This window comes from Thalassophryne amazonica, chromosome 15, assembly GCF_902500255.1.
Source record: "Thalassophryne amazonica chromosome 15, fThaAma1.1, whole genome shotgun sequence".
Taxonomy (NCBI): Eukaryota; Metazoa; Chordata; class Actinopteri; order Batrachoidiformes; family Batrachoididae; genus Thalassophryne; species Thalassophryne amazonica.
This window is the reverse complement of record NC_047117.1, coordinates 73,463,527-73,483,960: the sequence shown is the minus strand read 5'-3', so window position 1 is coordinate 73,483,960 and position 20,434 is coordinate 73,463,527. Positions and strand designations below refer to the sequence as shown.

The following is a 20,434-nucleotide window of genomic DNA, read 5'->3' as shown; positions in this document are numbered from 1 at the left end:
GGGGTCTTCAGTACTTTTACCAATTGATATGTTCTGTGGAAATTTCCTTTGCAGGACTCCCTACTGATATGTTTAGGAAGCAATGAACTGTGGGAAATGCAGTTGCAGCTCTTGTTTGTGTGTTTGTGCTTAGAAGGAGAAGTATTTGGTGAACCACTCCTGCTTTAGCCCCTCTGTCGCCCTCGGCTCCAAATATGGGCCCCTGCACAACAGAAAAGACAAAATACGCCTAATGGATCAGTGAAATGTCACTTTGCACAGGATTCCTGTTGAGATTGTGGTGCTTAGTTTGAGACTTCTTGTACCTGATTGATTGGGTCTGGAGGTGAAAATATGGCTCCTGGCAGGAAGGGGAAACGTAGCGGATACCTGTTTGTGCTGAGGGGCAGATGGGTAGAGGGGCGGTGGGCGCTGGGGGAGGTATGCAGGAGGTCCGTGATCTGGCCGAACGAGGGAGGGACGGGGAGGAATGTTGGCTGACGGAGAGGGAAGTATGCTTATGTGGAAGAGAGGAGGTGGAATAGTGGGGGGAGGCATGAGGGTGGGAGGAGGACTGGTGTGGAAGCGTAGAAGAGTGCTGATGCACAGGGGAGGAAGACAGTGAGGAGGACTGGGGAAGAAAGATGCTCCTGTCGTAAGAACTGGCGCTGGGGATGCTGATGACACGAGGAGGAGACTCCATACGCTTCCTCTGTCGGAACACATTTACAGTCACTCAGAATCTGTAAGTTTTATTCCGGTGCAGTCCAGCATTTACATTTGATTCAATAGAAAACTCAGCACATAGATGCAACTTAAAGTTGGCAGTAATCTTAAACAGATGAATCAAATTTTATGTGATTGAGAGTTTTGTTTTCTTTTTTGTTTGCAGGATGATTTCAGTACAGATTTAAGCAAGATAACCTCCTTCAAACTTGCAAGTACTTTAAACTTCTAACAAACTAAAAAATGTCCATTTCATTAGGTGCACCTGCTTCTTGATGCAGGTATCAACTTGTCACCTTGACTTCATGATACATCGATGACATTGTAGCTAAGAAGAGGAGCCTCGTCATTATTTAATTCTAGCTACTTTATATCTCTATTTTAACAAATTAAGCTCAGCATGTTGCACACACTTCACAGAGGGAGTTGGTGTTTTGACAGACTGTCAGAATGATCTGTTAAGTGGGTGAGTTTGTACTTTTAGCTGCCTCGCACTGCAGAAACAGACGTTCTGGCTGGAACGATGCATATTTTTGATGAAATCGGCACATGCACAGTGTCCTGCGCCAAAAGCGAAAACTCACCCTGATGGTTGGCGTGACGCTCCCAGGGCGGGACTTGCCATCATGGAGCCTGGGGTTGCTGTTGTCGCCGGCAACAGGAGGGTGGAGCTGCAGCTGATGCCGCTCTTCCTGCATGGAAGGAGGACAAGGACTTTTCGTTGGCCTTGTTTATAGTTGGTGCTGTTGTGTTCGTATTTATGTCTGGAGGGTGTCCTTGTTTGCTGAGACGTCTTATGCTACACAGATGGCGGACATTCTGCCAGACTGACAGACGACACTTTTAAAAAAAAATCTTTTTGACACATATATACTCAGACAGAATTAATAAAGAGGTTTTTTTTTATGATATTTGGTTTGCTTGGTTGCAGTAATAACACTTGTTAGAATTGTTGTATGGGCCGCCAGAAGAGGAGGTACTGCTGGCCCACCACCAGAGGGCGCCCTGCCTGAAGTGCGGGCTTCAGGCACTAGAGGGCGCTGCCGCCTCACAGGACCAGCCGAGGAGACAGCTGTCAGCTGTCACCGATCATCTGCACTTCATCCCGGATAAAAGCAGGATGACACCTCCACCACGTCGCCGAGATATCGTTCTTCTACGAAGGTAACTTCTCAGCTGTCGTCAACTCTGACAAATAATCTGAGCTCTTTTTGCAGCCGTTTTCCTGTGGTGTTTTCTTATCAGCTGGATTGGCGTTTGGTGTGATTAGCGACGGCTTCGCCTCACACCCCAACCAGATAAGTGGTTAAACAGGAGCTGCACGAGTGTGTGATTTGAGGTGGAGGTGGAATTCCCACCGTTGTTGTTACTGGGTGTACACACACCCACACTTGACTGTCTTTGGTCTTCGCCAGCAGTACCAGATCCGACACGCGGAGACGGTGGCCACCTGAGGGACTCGGGACCTGGCGGCTCCAGTATCCTCCGGGTTCGGTGGCGGAGGAAATCGTGTGGTTCCGGTTCTTCTCTAGACAGACGTCTCCTATCGTCGAGCCTGCCCACACGACACCTTTATCCATTGACTTTGTATTATTCTATAATCTGCTGTGTGTGGTTGTGGCATTCACAACAGTAAAGTGTTCAAATTTAACTCCTTCTATTGTCCGTTCATTTGCGCCCCCTGTTGTGGGTCCGTGTCACTACACTTTCACAACAAGAATGCATCTTTTTGACAAAAATGTCCCAATTTATCATGTTTTTGTCCATTTTATGTGGCCGTGCAACAAAATCTTTTCAAATTAGTTGTATCACTGCTCATCTCACGGGTTAAAAAAAAATGTTATATATAATTTTAAATATACTGACTTTTATTTCAGGTTAATCCACATTTAAAAAAAAAAATAAAATTTATGTAAAAATTATAATGGACATGAGCGGAAACACAGCCTCTTACGCAGAAAGACAATATAGTTCTTTGTCATTAATTTTACACATTAAATTAAATTCACACAAAAGTAAATAAATAAAACCCCACCAACAAAATATCAATATGGCTGCAAAGAAAAAAAGAAAAAAGAACGTATATATTTACATATACAGACATATAATTCTCTGTTAACTTATTTTATCACAATGCAACAATAACTACATGTGTAATTGTCTCCACACGTAGACAAATACTAAATGCTGTGTCGTAGTATTGAACACATTTGCTTGCTTTGAAAAGCCAGTTCACTGTGTTGTTCAGCTCGAAGAATTGATTAATTTCTTTCTTCCTTCCTTCCTAATGCTTTTGCAGCATGAATTGTTTCTTTAAGTTACTGTTTTTCAACAAGTTTCCTGTCAGTTTGGACACCAGCTGTTTTAAATCATTAAAATATATTTCTCAAGCTGCAGGTTACTTTAGATGTATGGATGAACGTGATTTATTACAATAGAGTTTGTGAATGCTTGGCTTTATAATGTTTATGTCTGTACCCGACCCAACACACATGTGTGCACGGGGGTTCCATTTAGTTTTTCTAAATTATATCTCAGATTGAAACTCAGTGTCTGACTTTATGAGGCTGGCTTTTGTATACTGCTGATCATTTGTTATTGTCTATGGTTTTATTTATATTCTCCAGTACTATGTGTAAAAAAGGCCTAAAACCACTTTTTTTTTTTTCCTTTCTGGAAATAGGCTGCACTGAAAGGCAAAAATAATCAGTTTGGCTTAGAAAATAAATACATTTTACTGAAGCTGACATCCACCTGGTTATCAGACTTTAAACAGCACTGTAATTATCTGTGAGTACACTTTTTGAGGAAGAAACAAAAGGGGAAAAAGTACTTTTGAAAAACTAATAAAAACAAAGTCTGTTAAAGTAACTCTTCTGGCTACTTCATTAGGTACACCAGTTCAACTGTTTATTAAAGCAAATATCAAATCAGTGGAATACGTGACATAAACTCAGTGCATTTAGGCATGTAGATGTGGTGAAGAGAATCTGCTGGACTCCATACCAAGTGGCACAATGAGAAAGCAAAGTGATTTAAGTGACCTTGAACGTGGCACAGACAGCTGGTTTGAGTGTATGATGATTTACTGGGATGGTTTGACAAAGAACATCCACTGAGCAGCAGCTCTCTGGACTAAAATGCCTTGTAAATGGCAGAGGTCAGAGAAGACCAGCTAGATTGGTTTGACCTGATAGGACAACAGCAGTAACCACTTGTTTCAAACAAGATGTGTAGAAGAGCATCTCTGAAGGCACAAGGCACTGAACCTCGAAGCAGAAGACCACATTAGGTGCCACTCTGTATCAACTCAGAACAAGAAATTGACACTACAGGAGGACAGGAGCTCCAGATTTAGACAATGGAAGATTGGAAAAACATTGCCTGGTCTGATAAGTCTTGATTTTTGCTGCAACATTCAGATGGTTGGGTCAGAATTTGATGTGAATAAAATGGAAGCATGGATCCATCCTGCTGATGGTGTGACCATGTGATGTTTCCAGCACCTTGTTGAAGCCACAAAGAAGGCAGTTCTGAAGGCAAAAGGAGGCTCAATCCAGTACAAACAAAGACTAATGAAGTGGCTGCTGAGTGCCTGACTTCACTGTGATGATGCCACTTGCTTTGAGATTACTTTGCACAAAATGACATTTCAACTACCATCCTGACACCCCGTTTACACCGAGTCCACGACCAAGTTGAGATCGAAAGATGGCCTCTGCTCGCCTTCACTCAGACGGATTCCCACCGGGGTTGTAGGCTGGTCACAATGGGGTCTCCATGGTCGGAAAAAGATCCCTCCTGGTCGCCATTACTCACTCTCGACTTGATCCTATGAGTCAACTGACTCTGCATGGGGGTGCATCAATGATTGTGGATATTAACATATTTTTCTACTCGCACAATTCAGTTGCAATGCAAGCTTGATGCAAACACAATTAACAGATCTCAACGGGTACCAGCCAAGACTTGTGAGAGTTGACAAAATGTCATGATCTTGTAGGTCTTATATAGGTCTCAGTCCAGTGTAAATGGGGAATTACTGCCATTTACTGGACAGAGACAGTCCAGAAGTCAAATAAGAAACCTTTGACTATTTAATGTGAATAAACAGATGAAATTTTTTTTGCCGAAAAGTAGCAGGTGATGTGTCACACGTGGACATATTCTCACCACTAATTGTTTAATGAGGTGGTCTCTCTCGGTCAGTCTCTCCTGGAGCCTCCCCAGCTGCAGGTCATCACATCGCGGCTCTCTCTTCCTGCACCTCTCCTCCCGCTCGCGCAGTCTGGAAAGAAACATTTTCAGACATGGGTGCTGGAACACGACAGCCGCTATGTCGCTATTAAACCGACTTATAAACATGCGTCTTGTTTACTGCTTTCGGACATTCAGCAAAATACTGTGAGACAATCACCTGAGATTCAGATCTGTGGGTGGAGACACAGACATGTGCGTACGTACAGGCTGAGAGCTGCATGACTATAAAAAGTACCAATAGTAAGCTGAAATAATGTTTCAGTTAGCACGTTTGATCAGGAACATAAATAACCTGGAGTGTGCCCTGACTGACAGCTGTCTCTCCAGAATGTAGTATTATTGTGTCCCAGAGTGGCATATTGTTAACTCTGTTTGTTCACATTGGTTTTACAGTGATTCGTGTGTCGGTTTTTAAAAGTAGTTTTCAGTTTGGTTTGTACACTTTGTCTCAGTGATTCAGACTCATATTTCCTGCTTCCGAAATGATCTCTGAGGTCAGTCTGGAGATGTTGCTTGTGCAGTTTTATCTGCAATGCAGATGTATCCACACAGATTTGAGTCTTGAAGGAAGGTTAATGGAAATTTCAATTTATTTCATTTATATAGCGCCAAATCACAACAAAGTTGCCTCAAGGTGCTTCACACAAGTAAGGTCTAACCTTACCAACCCCCAGAGCAAGCACACAGGCGACAGTGGCGAGAAAAAACTCCCTCTGATGATTTGAGGAAGAAACCTCAAGCAGACCAGACTCAAAGGGGTGACCTTCTGCTTGGGCCATGCTACGGACACAATTTACAATACAACTCACAAAAAGAATATACAGGAAATGTTGCCAGTGCACAGACAGGAGGGTTACAGAAATGATCACTCTGTCTTGAGTAAAACTGCTGGTGCAATCTACACATCAGACTTTTCACTCGCACTTTTGTACACCGTTAGGTGTGAATACATTTTTAATATGTCAACAGGCAGATTGCTTTTCTGTCTTTGTGTGCTGATGAACAGGTTTTGCTATGTTTGTTATGGGACACGAGGCCATTCCCACCATCTCTTGTGACAGCTTGCCTTCTGTGTAGAATATTTAATTATTTGCTAGGTGACCTTTAATTTGGGTGATAAGATTGTGTTCTTAATATGGATAAGGTCTGGGAGCATGTGCCAGTGTCATGTATTGGTGCATCCATCACTTAGCCTCCCTAAGTAACTGTTTGACACAAAGTCATTCTAGCTACTCTAAAACCAGGATCTATTTCTCCACTGTGGTCACTGGTTAGTGTCCAAGGCTTGCAATCATACAAGAAGCATCAGAATCCAGACTTGGATCTTTGTTCTCCTGCAAAGGCACCAACACTGCCAAGCACCTCCCTCCCTTCCCAGGCATCCCTGATCTCAACGGGAGAGGACCCTTAGACATGAACAATACTGCCAACAACTTAATGTCTCTACAAGTTCAACACTACCACCAAAGACAGATATACCTCTAATGGCTAAGTCCAGGAAGTCATTGAAAACCTGGATCTTAGTCTTGATCCAGAACAACACCCCGGCCAAGCCAGCATTGAACAGTGTGTAAGGAGAACACATCCCTGACGAACGCCAGCTTTCACTGGAGAAAAAAAAAAAAAGAGATTCTGGCCCCACTCCACACTGCACACACAGTACCTGTGCGTAAGCTGGCTATGATGTCCACCAACTTTGTGGGGTCCCACTCATTCTCAGGATTTTCCAGAGAGTGGCCTGGATGTTCAAATCAAACTCTTTGCCCAAACAGCATACACTGCACGTTAGTGTAAGGACATAGTGATTCAATGTAGCTCAATTCAAAGTCCACATGACATATGAATATCAGCTTTCTTGTGGATTTATCTGTGTGAGACCTGACGTACCATGTTTATAAAAGTATAATGTTGGGTGTTGTAATTTATTATTAGCTAAATGTTGGAAAACTCACCACAGCTGAAACACAAATGATGGTTATGGACACATCTCAAAAAGGAGAAACAAGGTAAAAGAAAAGTAGAAGAAAATTAACTGGATGCTTTGGTTTTGAATTTTTAATGATTAAAAATTCAAAACCAAAGCATCCAGTTCATTTTCTGATTGGTCCATGGAAGGAGATATGGGTCCTACAGCCAATGCAGGCACACAAGACTGCAAGGCTACTGAGTAGCCTCAAAAGTAGAAGCTGCCCCCAAGCCCTTGTGGCAGATAGCAATGCACACAGGCAACACCGGTCCATTTATCCTGGGGCCAGGGCAGCACAGTGAGCATGCAGGAAACATCTAAACACATGGAACGCCACCACACAGTCTAATCCCATCCCAAGTGTGCAGACACACTGTAGACACCAAGCAAGCAGGTGGGAGCATGCAAAGAACTATGTCCTGCACAAAGACAGAGCCCACCAAACTGGAGGCAACACCCAGCCAGGGTGCAGAGTGTGGAGCCTCACTGCTGAACATGACCAACTCCTCGACTGACCCCATCACAGAGAACTTCTGCCCCTTCAAACCTGACACTACGGGATCATGTTGAAAGCAGTTGTAGGAGGATAGAACTTTTTCATTACAATGTTCAGTCAGTTCATAACTGACTCACTCTTGCTGCTTTCCCACTGCATGGTATCTGTTTGACTTGATTACCCGCATTTTTCAATTTTTTTAATGGCCAAACCTAGTTGCTGGTCCTGTTTTTGGCATCACCTCAGTTCCAGGGGAGCTGAGGTGATGACAAAACAAGGCACAGCCCTGATTGGTCAGACAGAATCGTCACTAGACTGGACACAAGATGTGCTGAACAAACGTGCCATTTTTAAAATATCGTTAGGCAAGTAGTACTGTCTGTACTGTACTATAAGAAATAAAATATGTTGCATTGAAGATGACATTATGTTAGTTTCATGTCGTGTTGATATGATGAATTAAGGGTCCTACAGTTGGCAGTGGAAAAGGAAACACACCAAAGGTGGGTAGAGTTCAGTCAAGTTGAGCTACTTCCATGAACTGGAAAAGTCCCACATGAGAAGATGAACACGTCACGCCATGTAAACATTATTGTCTATCAGTGGTGCCCAAGTTCTGTCCTCGAGATCTACCTTCCTGACACTCTTAGTTGTCTCCCTGCTCATCATACCTGAATCAAATGAAAGACTCGTTAGCAGGCTTTTAATGAGTCTTTCATTGGATTCAGGTGTGATGAGCAGGGAGACAACTAAGAGTGTCAGGAATGTACATTAGTGTTCAGAATAATAATGCTGTGTGACTAAAAAGATTAATCCAGGTTTTGAGTATATTTCTTATTGTTACATGGGAAACAAGGTACCAGTAGATTCAGTAGATTCTCACAAATCCAACAAGACCAAGCATTCATGATATGCACACTCTTAAGGCTATGAAATTGGTCTATTAGTAAAAAAAAAAAAAGTAGAAAAGGGGGTGTTGAGAATAATAGTAGTGTGGCATTCAGTCAGTGAGTTCGTCAATTTTGTGGAACAAACAGGAGTGAATCAGGTGTCGCCTATTTAAGGATGAAGCCAGCACCTGTTGAACATGCTTTTCTCTTTGAAAGCCTGAGGAAAATGGGACTTTCGAGACATTGTTCAGAAGAACAGCATAGTTTGATTAAAAAGTTGATTGGGGAGGGGAAAACTTATATGCAGATGCAAAAAATTATCGGCTGTTCATCTACAATGATGTCCAATGCTTTAAAATGGACAAAAAACCAGAGACGCGTGGAAGAAAATGGAAAACAACCATCAAAATGGATAGAAGAATAACCAGAATGGCAAAGGCTCACCCACTGATCAGCTCCAGGATGATCAAAGACAGTCTGGAGTTACCTGTAAGTGCTGTGACAGTTAGAAGACGCCTGTGTGAAGCTAATTTATTTGCAAGAATCCCCCGCAAAGTCCCTCTGTTAAATAAAAGACGTGCAGAAGAGGTTACAATTTGCCAAAGAACACATCAACTGGCCTAAAGAGAAATGGAGGAATATTTTGTGGACTGATGAGAGTAAAATTGTTCTGTTTGGGTCCAAGGGCCGCAGACAGTTTGTGATTCAAGCCACAGTTCACAGTGAAGACAGTGAAGCATGGTGGTGCAAGCATCATGATATGGGCATGTTTCTCCTACTATGGTGTTGGGCCTATATATCGCATACCAGGTATCATGGATCAGTTTGGATATGTCAAAATACTTGAAGAGGTCATGTTGCCTTATGCTGAAGAGGACATGCCCTTGAAATGGGTGTTTCAACAAGACAATGACCCCAAGCACACTAGTAAACGTGCAGAATCTTGGTTCTAAACCAAAAAATTAATGCCTCGCAGATGTGAAGAAATCATGAAAAACTGTGGTTATACAACTAAATACTAGTATAGTGATTCACAGGATTGCTAAAAAAGCAGTTTGAACATAATAGTTTTGAGTTTGTAGTGTCAACAGCAGATGCTACTATTATTGTGAACACCCCCTTTTCTACTTTTTTTTACTAGTAGTCCAATTTCATAGCCTTAAGAGTGTGCATATCATGAATGCTTGGTCTTGTTGGATTTGTGAGAATCTACTGAATCTACTGGTACCGTGTTTCCCATGTAACAATAAGAAATATATTCAAAACCTGGATTAATCTTTTTAGTCACATAGCATGACTATTATTCTGAACACTACTGTAGATCTCAAGGACTGAACTTGGGCACCCCTTGTCTATCGGCTAACGTGAACAACATTAGGACAGTAGGGTCAGAATTTGCTGATAAAACGTTTGGTGGTAATCTCAATTTTCCTCAAACTTTTTATCTCTTCTTTCACATTGTGAGAAAGGTGTTTTTTGAGAACCTGCTTTATGACATCACAAAGAAGCATCCGTCATCTACTCACTCGTTCTCTAAGGCCACTATGCGAGCCTGCAGGTGTGTCTGTGCACTATTGTATTCAGACACCAAACTCTGCATTTCCTTCTTGTGCTCTCTCTTGATCTCCTCCACCTCCTCCCTCCTCTTCTCCTCCTCCCGCTCCTTCTTCTTCTCATCATCTTCTTCCTCTTCTTTTAAATCATCCTCTTTCTTCTCCTCCCAGTGTTTCTGCGACTCCTCCAGTTTTTCCATTTCTACCCGCAGCTTCTCCACTTCCTCCTTCAGGCGTTGTGCTTCTTCTTCAAGCTGGGCATCTCGTTTTTTATGCAGTTCTGCACTTTCGTCTTCTTTGTCCTCAGCTTCAGGATTCTTTTGTACAGCCCTAGAAGAGATGGACGAGAGGAAAAAAGTAATCAAATAATGAAAAAAACTGTGGGCAGCTAGATGACGATATCAAAGTTATTAGAAACAACTGAGTTCTACATCCCACCACATTTAGACCATAATCCAATGTAGCATCTGTTGCGATGACTTTCATTTTCTGGATGTGCCAGTCAAAATATTAAACTCTAAAATCAAAAAGTTATCTGAATGATTAGATTGTATTCTAAATGGTCAACATATTTCAGGTGGTACTTGGTGGTTGAACACAGGATACCAGTTAGAATATTCCACTGAAAAGTTACATCATCACCTGTCATAAGTATGAAGAATCATGTTTGACTTTTCCTTCAGTGCACTGGGCTGAAATGTACAGCAGATCGATCTGACTGTATTTTCCTCTTTGCTGGTGCGATGTGCATGACCTGATTGTGACAATACTGGAGCCATAAGCAAGTTTTCCAAATTTGATGAATTACAACAAAGGTGTTTGTGGCTATTTCTATTTTTTATTTATTTATTTATTTCTAACCCTGTTAGACTCATCTCGTCTGACATCTCTTTCTCTGGACTTGGAGATAAGACTGGTAAGAAGCATGTGGTTCGATTGTGACCATCACAGGGTGCCGCAGTCTACTGTAAACAGTGACACAGTTGTTGCTTGACAAGAACTGTAAGCATTCCAGTTGTTTTTGTTTTAAATCATATCTTACTTCGGGATGAAGTAAGAATTATATATTAAATATTAAAGGATTATTACCCAAGCAAGAAGTCTGTACAGAGAAATATCAGACCGAGGTGTTGACAGGACGGGCCGGGCGTCATAGCAAGATGCTGATTAGACAGCATCATGATTGCAAAATTCCACTCACAACACCCCATAATGACAACACTAAAATGTTTTGGTTTTTTACATTTTTGCAAATTTTTGGAAAATAAAAAACTAAGAAATCACATGTACATAAGTATTCACACTCAATGCTCAATACTTTGTTGATGCACCTTTGGCAGCAATTACAACCTAAAAATCTTCTTGAATATGATGCCACAAGCTTGGCACACCTATCTTTGGGCAGTTTTGCCCATTCCTCTTTGCAGTACCTCCATCAGGTTGGATGGGGAGCGTCAATGCACAGCCATTTTCAGATCTCACCAGAGGTGTTCAATCAGATTCAGGTCTAGGCTCTGGCTGGGCCACTGAAGGACATTCACAGAGTTGTCCTGAAGCCACTGCTTTGATATCTTGGCTGTGGGCTTAGGGTCATTGTCGTGCTGAAAGATGAACCGTTGCCCCAAGTGTGAGGTCAAGAGCGCTCTGGAGCAGGTTTTCATCCAGGATGTCTCTGTACATTGCTGCATTCATCTTTCCCTTAATCCTGATTAGTCTCCCAGCTCTTGCTGCTGAAAAACATCCCCACAGCATGATGCTGCCACCACCATGCTTCACTGTAGGGATGGTGCCTGGTTTCCTCCAAACATGACACCTGGCATTCATGCCACAGAGTTCAATCTTTTTCTCATCAGACCAGAGAATTTTGTTTCTCATGGTCTGTGAGTCCTTGAGGTGCCTTTTGGCAAACTCCAGGTGGGCTGCCATGTTACTAAAGATTGGCTTCCATCTGGCCACTCTACCATACAGGCCTGATTGGTGGATTGCTGTGGAGATGGTTGCCCTTCTGGAAGGTTCTCCTCTTTCCACAGAGGAATATTGGAGCTCTGACAGTGACTGTCAGGTTCTTGGTCACCTCCATGACCATGTCCTGATCGCTCAGTTTAGATGGGTGGCCAACTCTAGAAAGAGTCCTGGTGGATCCAAACGTCTTCTATTTATAGATGATGGAGGCCACTGTGCTCCTTGGGACTTTCAAAGCAGCGGAAATGTTTCTGTACCCTTCCGCAGATTTGTGCCTCAAGACAATCCTGTCTCAGAGGTCTACAGACAATTCCTTTGACTTCATGCTTGGTTTGTGCTCTGACATGCACTGTCCACTGTGGGACCTCATATGTAGACAGGTGTGTGTCTTTCCAAATCATGTCCAATCAACTAACTCCAGGTAGACTCCAATTAACCTGTAGAAACATCTTAAGGATGATCAGTGGAAACAGGATGCACCTGAACTCAATTTTGAGCTTCATGGTAAAGGCTGTGAATACTTACGTACGTGTGATTTCTTAGCTTTTTTTTATTTGTAATAAAATGGCAAAAATCTCAAAAAACTTTTTTCACATTCTCATTATGGGGTATTGTGTGGGGAAAAAAAATTTACTCCATTTTGGAATAAGGCTGTAGCATAACAAATTGTGGGAAATGTGAAGCGCTGTGAATACTTCCGGATGCAGCGTACATGGGCTTTTAAACTCTCAAGTCCATTAACAATAAAACATCTGCAGCCATGAACACAAAATCTGTAACTGCACTCACAAACATTGGGTTGACTCTTTCGTGAATATACTCACTTTTTTACTTACCTTTCACTCAACTGTTTCTTCAGAGCTGCATTCTCTCTCTGCAGTTCCAACAGAGCACAGCGACTCTCGTCCAGCTGTCGCTCAAACACTTGGTACTGGTTCTGCTGCTTTAGATCCTTCACGCACACACACACACACACACACACACACACACACACACACACACACACACACACACACACACACACACACACACACACACACACACACACACACAGTGAATGTGCACCGTTAATATCTACATTAAGACCAAGAGCTGTGGAGTTAAACCAGCCTAAATTGCTGTGGAAGTAAGTGTATGTCACTAAGTTTGTAGTTAAAAATATCACACACCCTGAGGTGATGCATCTGAAAGAGAGAAAAAAATCCAAGGATTTTGAAAAAGAAGCACGAAAACAGGTTCGTTGAATCATTTGGATCTGCAGGTTACTGTTAAATGTTTGTGGGTTCATGTACTCGTAACCATCACGTAGCTACATTTAAGTTACGGTTATTTTTTGCTCACATCACAAGCTACAAACACGTTATATCATCAAACTGAATAAGTAGATAAGTGTAAACCAGATAACACTGGTGGGCACCGTGATCACGTGGCAGTTGTGACGGCTACAGAATGTGACCCTCCCGGATGTATATCTGAGAATTTAGAGCTGGATCTCAAATAACGACCACTCCATGATGATTTATGGCACAGAGGTCTAACACCAGCCGTTTCAGGCCTAAATTTAAGTTAAAGCAGAGTACCTTCTAAATGCATACAGGTAGAATTGCAGGAAATTGGTATATAACATGAAACCCCGCCCATGTATTGTGGTAGAACCCATTTTGCACACAGTAACACCTTTAATAGTCTGTTACAAAACAGCTGTGTGGTTTGTGTGTGTTGACTTGTCATGCTACCTGTGTGACTGTGACAGACAGACTGACAGATCAGAGGTACCTGCTGCAGAGCCATCATCTGTGTATGTGCTTGTAGTTGAGCCTGTAGGTCTTCTATCTGCTGCATGTGTCTCTGGGTCGTCTGTCGGCTCCACTCGGTGTGCTGCTGGGTCAACTCCGAGCGCTGCTTATCTGATGTTATGCACACAAAACGTGATGGAAAACAAAATCAATTTTTGCCCACTGTTACAGGTACCCTTCTGCTGTTGCCATGGTGAATTGTATCCATGGCGATAGCAACTTCGCTCTTGAATTGATAATCTCAATCTGTGTCATGTTTGCGTGCTCTTGTGCATTGGTGCATGCTGCACTGTGTGTTAATGTGTGCATGCACATATGCTAATGAGCGTGTGTGAACGTGTGCGTGTGTTACCTAGCTCCAGATGGTGCATTGTCAGTAATCTGTTTCTCTCGGACAGCAGGTCTTCTTTGGTCTGTCTCTCTAAGGCCTGCAGCGCTATGGCGTGAGCGTGTCTCTCCTCAGCTAAAGACTGAGTTTGTGGCTCCTCCAACACATTCACACACGCACACACACGTCCTTTTACATTAGCTGCATGTGTTTACAGCTACATATTTCTAAGACACACATATACCGTGTCAAAGCGTGCATATGCTCCTTAGATAATTACAAGCAGATTACGTTGTCAGCTCACTGCGAGTTCTGCTGCACAATAGTCGAAACTGGTCAATTATTCATGACAGAGAACATCCATGAACTGTGCATATGGTTTTGGACAGCGTGTGTGTACCTGCAGCAGCTCCCTTAGTTTCTTGTTTATCTCCTTTGTGTCTTGGACCTCTTTCCTCAGCCTGTCAATTTCAGGATTGCCATGGCAATCGTCCCCTAGACCCGCCTTCTTCTTCTCTGCCTTTTGGGGGGCATTAAGGAGAAATGAGGAGTTTAAGGCTCTGCAACATTAAAAATGCAGCATTTTAGAAAAACCTTGATCTGACACAATTAGTTGGCTCATCTGTTTGATCAGTTACAGTGATTTATCAAAACTGAGATTGCAGTTTTATGGATGAGTAGTTTTTCTGTTTTATAGCATTGAAAATGCAATAAATGCAGCCGAAGACATGCCTAACTGTGAGCTCTTGGGACTTGTTTTCCATCATTTTCTGATATTTTATTGATGAAATGGGCAGTTTAATCAGTAAAGGTGCTCATTAACTGCTCCCTTAGAATTTACAAACATTCATTAAACTTACATTTGGACGTGACCGTGCATTTCTTCACAAAAAAAAAAAAAAAAACAAACAAAAACAGAACACACTGCAAATGGAACAGCTGCATCACGGACTTGTGCATCTCATGCAACAATTGCTCGTGTGTGCATTTGCACAAGGTGGAATATCAGATGTTGCTGCTCAGTGATGGTGACTCTTTTTTACACACCGTCTTCTGTGACTGCTTTACAGTACACGTTCAGTTTGGGCTTTTCTTATGTGTGATGTGACATGACTTTTTTTGTTTTTTTAAATAGCAGATATGGCTGTGAACCCAGCAGCACCTTCCTGAAAACACACCTTGTGTCGAACATTTTTGTAAATGTATAAGTTAAAAAATATAAAGAGGTACATAAATACATGTAGTGACAGAGCTCCGTGTGGGTTTAGTTGAGGAGGGTGCAGAAAGAGCAGAAAGTGAGCCGGACAGAAGTACTGAATTTTTTTCAATCACTGAAATTGAATAAAAAATATGTATTTATTTTTTGATGGCTGTAAGTTCTTTCCCGGTCATAAAAGTCCAGTAAAAGGTGTTAATTATTTAATGTTGCTGGTATGATGTCAAAATAACTGTCTTGTTTGATTTAGCCGTGTGCCGCTTGTGGCGCACATGAAAAGTGGGCACCAGGTCTGTTCTCTAGACAGGCACAGTATAACATGACACAACATACACCACTGCATCTGGGATGTTTTTGGTGATGGTCTAGTGGTTAAGGTGTTGGGCTTGAGTCCAGAAGATCATGGGTTCAAATCCCCGCCTGACTGGAAAATCACTCAGGGCCCTTGGGAAAGGCCTTTAATCCCCTATTGCTCCCGGTGTGTAGTGAGCGCCTTGTATGGCAGCACCCTGACATCGGGGTGAATGTGAGGCATAATTGTAAAGCGCTTTGAGCGTCTGATGCAGATGGAAAAGCGCTATATAAATGCAGTCCATTTACTTGTCCTTGATGCTGCTGGTCTGCAAAGTTTAATTTGTTAACATGGACCCCTAAATGAAAATCAACACAAAATGCATGAGTGTGATGCTTGCTGTGTGTTTCAGGTCAAAGAGATGCCGTCCATCCATGTTGGATTACTACCAGCCTAGTTTATTTAAATCAGTGTTTCTGAATGCAGGTCCTGAAGCTCCATAATTATACTGGGTTGATTTATTAACAGGGAGGTGACTCAGTCTCTTATGAAATAAAAATCTGCTGGGCCGGAACTACTGAGAAATGGTAATTAACCAGGGAAATAGCTCAAACATTGTACAACTCCCTAGACCGCGAGGGCAGATTTTTGGGTTAGATCTATAGTCTGTTTTTTTGGGGGGGTTGTTTTTAAAGTACGTAAACATGAGCAGAGATTAAGTCAAAAGATCAAATATATACACAATTTTAAAAACCCACAAAATTTTTAACAAACAGACCATGTATTAATTATATGTAGCAATGTGTTTTGAGTTTGTATTAAAAAAGATTCAATATAATTTGACTCATAACAAGCATTAGATTATTCCATAAAGTAGGAAACACTACATCCTGCTAACTTGTTAAACTTGAGAACACAGCTGCTGTCCTGAGACTGCATCTGCTTCTGATGCTACATATACAATACATTCCATAAGAGCGTGCACAACTATCCAATATTTTATGAGACAACAAGACTTTAGAATAGTCTCAGTTTGACAGGAAGCCACTGAAGAGAGATTAATTCACGTGTGACACCATCAAATCATCTGCTTCTAGTTAAAACTCAAGCAGTCATATGTGAATCATCTGCACGCGTCACGTTCTCTTATGTGTTAGAACAAAAATACATTGCAGAAGTCAATTCTGGAGGACACAAAAAGCATTAATCAGTGTTACACAAATGAAAATAAGTCACCTCTCAAATATGGAAATCAAATATCACACCAAGATTTTTAACTCTTTCACTGTGATGACTCAAAGTCACCTTGTGATTGTGTTACTTGAGCTCAATGATGTTGCTGTCTATCAGTGCCAGTAACCCTGGGAGGTGATGGTCTAGTGGTTAAGCAGTGGGCTTCAGACCAGAGGATCCTCAGTTCAAACCCCAGTCTGGCTGGACAATCACCACGGACCTTTGGGCGAGGTCCTTAATGCCCAAGTTGCTCCCAATGTGTAGTGAGTGCCTTGCATGGCAGCAGCCTGACATCAGTGTGTGAGTGTGACTGTGTGAATGGGTGAATGTGAGGCATCATTGTAAAGCACTTTGAGCTTATGGTATAAATGGAAAAGCGCTATATAAATGCAGTCCATTTACCAATAACAATCAACTCTGTCTTCTCTGAGTTCAAAAATGGAAAATTAGATGGCTTCCAGCTTTTCACTGCAACCAGACAACACTTCAGTTTTGCAATATGAGAGGCACTACCGACATAAACAGGCACTTAAAGCGGTGTGTCATCAGCACAACAGTGAAAATCAATCCCTAAGGAGATGTATGACCTATAGGTACAGACTGCAATCAACCTATCACATAAGATCTCAGCCATGAAAGTATGGACCATAGATACAAAAATAATTTTCACTTCTCTCCAGTTAAATACAGTGATCATGTGTCAAATGCTACACATAGATCCATTAACTGCAAAACAGATGTGTCATCTTCATCTTTATCCAGAAACAAATCATTTACCACTTTGAGTGCAGTCTCTGTGGAATGATGTGCACCTGAATGCCCACTGCAAAGGCTCAAAGAAATCATTGTCTAACAAATACAGTATGTTAGAAGTTGCTTAGAGTTTTCAATTACGTTGCATCAGGTCAAGTAGACTTGCTTAGTTCCTTGAAACAATCTACTTGAATACCATGACCTGGATGACTGATACCCACGGACATGTTGCTGAGAGACCACTTTATCCAGATGTTTTTTTTTTTTCTTCAAACTGCACTACACTCATCATCTATCTCAGTGAGAGATATCTGAAGCTTTTGTACAACAATCATTTCCACATGAATTCAGCATTATTTCATTATAAAAGACAGGGGAAGTGATCAGAGCATCGCAGCAGCACATCTGAGTCTGATGTGCTGCTCCGCCTACGTCATTTCAGAGCATTAGTGGCGACTCACTGGTTATTGCCTAAAACGGCCTCATTTCTGCTTAAAACTGACTTCAGAATGATTTAAGAGGTTTTACTTGTCATCTGATGGTTAATAATCACATTATTCCCTTTGATCACTTTGAGTGTAGAGAGTCAATCTCAGACTTGCTGCTGTGGTCCCAAATGACGCATGCGCAGTGAAGGTAGGTATCAGGCTGCATGGTCAGGAACTGCAGGACACAAATGCATGGTTTGTACAAACAGCTCTGCTTTTTAAAAGGCTTTACTGATGTGGATAGCAGAGGCAGTCCAGAAAAAGCAGCAGTACAAAAAACATCAGGCAAACGGCGTGGTCGAGGCAACAGGCTGGAGGTCAGGTACACACAATGAGGCAGGCAGGCAGGAACACAAACGCAGGAACAGAGCTGGAATGAAGGCACAAGGCACAACAAACTGGCGAGGGACAAACACACCCAGAGACAGGGCCCGATTAACCATAGGGGCATGGTGGGCAGTTGCCCACGGGCCTCCACAAATAGGGGGCCTCCACAAAAAATTATTACTATGACAAACCGTCGAATCGGTGTTGTCGACTGTGTCGATGACATTACCAATTCGCAATATTACATCTTACAAGTTACACCAAATGTAACAGTTTCACCGTAATAGGTTTAGGTTTTGTAAGTAATATGTGTGTTTGTATATAATGTTTTTAAGCAAAATTTCATTTTCGAGTTCTGTTACTAATGTGTTATGTTAGGTTGCGCGTACTGTAGGGGCCGCCACACCTCACTTTGCCCCTGGGCCTCCACAACTGTAAATCGGGCACTGCCCAGAGATCTTATATAACCTCAAGTGGTAATCAGCAAATCAGAAACAGGTGTGCATGGAAAGGACCAGAACCAGGGTGTGGCCAGAGAGAGAGAGAAACACCCATCACCAAGAACCAAGAGAGAGAGACAAGAGAAACAGGGACAGACAGACACAAGCAGAAAAACCCAGCAAGAGAATAAACAAGCCAAAACCAATGAAATGCGAAAATAACTAACAGAGCAAAAGAACAAAATAAAACAGAAAACCAAAGAAAACTCAAACCCTGACAGCAGGGCGGACCAATTTTTAGAGGGGATCGTTCGGTTGGCGACACCGGATCAAATCCATCCCTGCCCACTTCTTCACATAATGTGGAGTTGTGTCAGGAAGGGCATCCAGCATAAAACGTATGCCAAATCAACATGAAGATCCACCTTGGATCAGCTGTGATGACCCCAAGTGAAACAAAGGAGAAGCTGAAGGGACTTTCTGGTCAAGTCTGTGTAGTCAGTCGGGACACGGTGCAGGTCGTGGATTGTTAGCATGTGGTGGCGGCTCACCTGTGATTGCATGTCAGCCAGTTGGCTTTGAAGCTCTGCTATCTGGCTCTGCAGCTCCTGCTCATGGTTCTGCCCCCTCTGTTCGCTCTCAGCAACAGCGGCATTCAGTTCGATTCTGAACTCTGCTCTGAGACGGTCCTCACACTCAGCCCTACCGCAAACACAACAACACGCATGCTTTGGTTGTGCTTGAAAAACATTTTCTTTATATTTCTTTCTGCTTTAGAAACCATATGATTCCATAAATCTCACCAACTTCACTTTTACAAACATTCATATGTTAATTGCTTTAAAATTGTATTAGTCCTTCTTGTTCTATAAAAGTTAATGAATGTTTTTGTTTTTCGCCGCTCATTTCTTGTTTGGTTATTTACGAGGTCTGTCCATAAAGTATAGGTCCTTTTTATTTTTTTCAAAAACTATATGGATTTCATTCATATGTTTTTACGTCAGACATGCTTGAACCCTCGTGCGCATGCGTGAGTTTTTCCACACCTGTCGGTGACGTCATTTGCCTGTGAGCACTCCTTGTGGGAGGAGTCGTCCAGCCCCTCGTCGGAATTCCTTTGTCTGAGAAGTTGCTGAGAGACTGGCGCTTTGTTTGATCAAAATTTTTTCTAAACCTGTGAGACACATCGAAGTGGACACGGTTCGAAAAATTAAGCTGGTTTTCGGTGAAAATTTTAACGGCTGATGAGAGATTTTGAGGTGATACTGTCGCTTTAAGGACTTCCCACGCAGTGGGACGTCGCGCAGCACTCCCAGGCGCCGTCGTCAGCCTGTTTCAAGCTGACAACCTCCACATTTCAGGCTCTATTGATCCAGGACGTCGTGAGAGAACAGAGAAGTTTCAGAAGAAGTCGGTTTCAGCATTTTATCCAGATATTCCACTGTTAAAGGAGATTTTTTTAATGAAAGACGTGCGGACGGGTCCGTGTGTCGGGACGCAGCCGGCGCGGTGCGGCGGCACAGGAAAAACACCTCCGTGTTGATAACCATTTGTAAAATCCAGGCGGCTTTTGATGGCTTTCAGTGGAGTGAGTATATGAGAAATTGTTTAACAGCTGGACATGTTCCAACTTGTCCTTAAGGCTTCCAACGGAGGTGTTTTTCCTGTGGCAGAACGTCGCGGCGGCTGCGAGCCGACGCTGCAATCCGACCGCACGTCTTTCATTAAA

General features: G+C 42.4%; 1 protein-coding gene across 1 annotated transcript in view; it reads right to left on the bottom strand.

Annotated features, from left to right (window-relative positions):
- The window catches only part of fam184b (family with sequence similarity 184 member B), a 75,603-nt gene continuing 55,169 nt past the window's right edge, over positions 1 to 20,434 (bottom strand). Inside the window, 10 exon segments of the mRNA XM_034188682.1 lie at positions 1 to 202; positions 306 to 691; positions 1,290 to 1,397; positions 4,879 to 4,993; positions 9,844 to 10,200; positions 12,669 to 12,784; positions 13,609 to 13,739; positions 13,981 to 14,113; positions 14,357 to 14,476; positions 19,257 to 19,407. Coding sequence (XP_034044573.1) covers positions 130 to 202; positions 306 to 691; positions 1,290 to 1,397; positions 4,879 to 4,993; positions 9,844 to 10,200; positions 12,669 to 12,784; positions 13,609 to 13,739; positions 13,981 to 14,113; positions 14,357 to 14,476; positions 19,257 to 19,407 — 1,690 coding nt within the window. The 3' untranslated portion in view covers positions 1 to 129.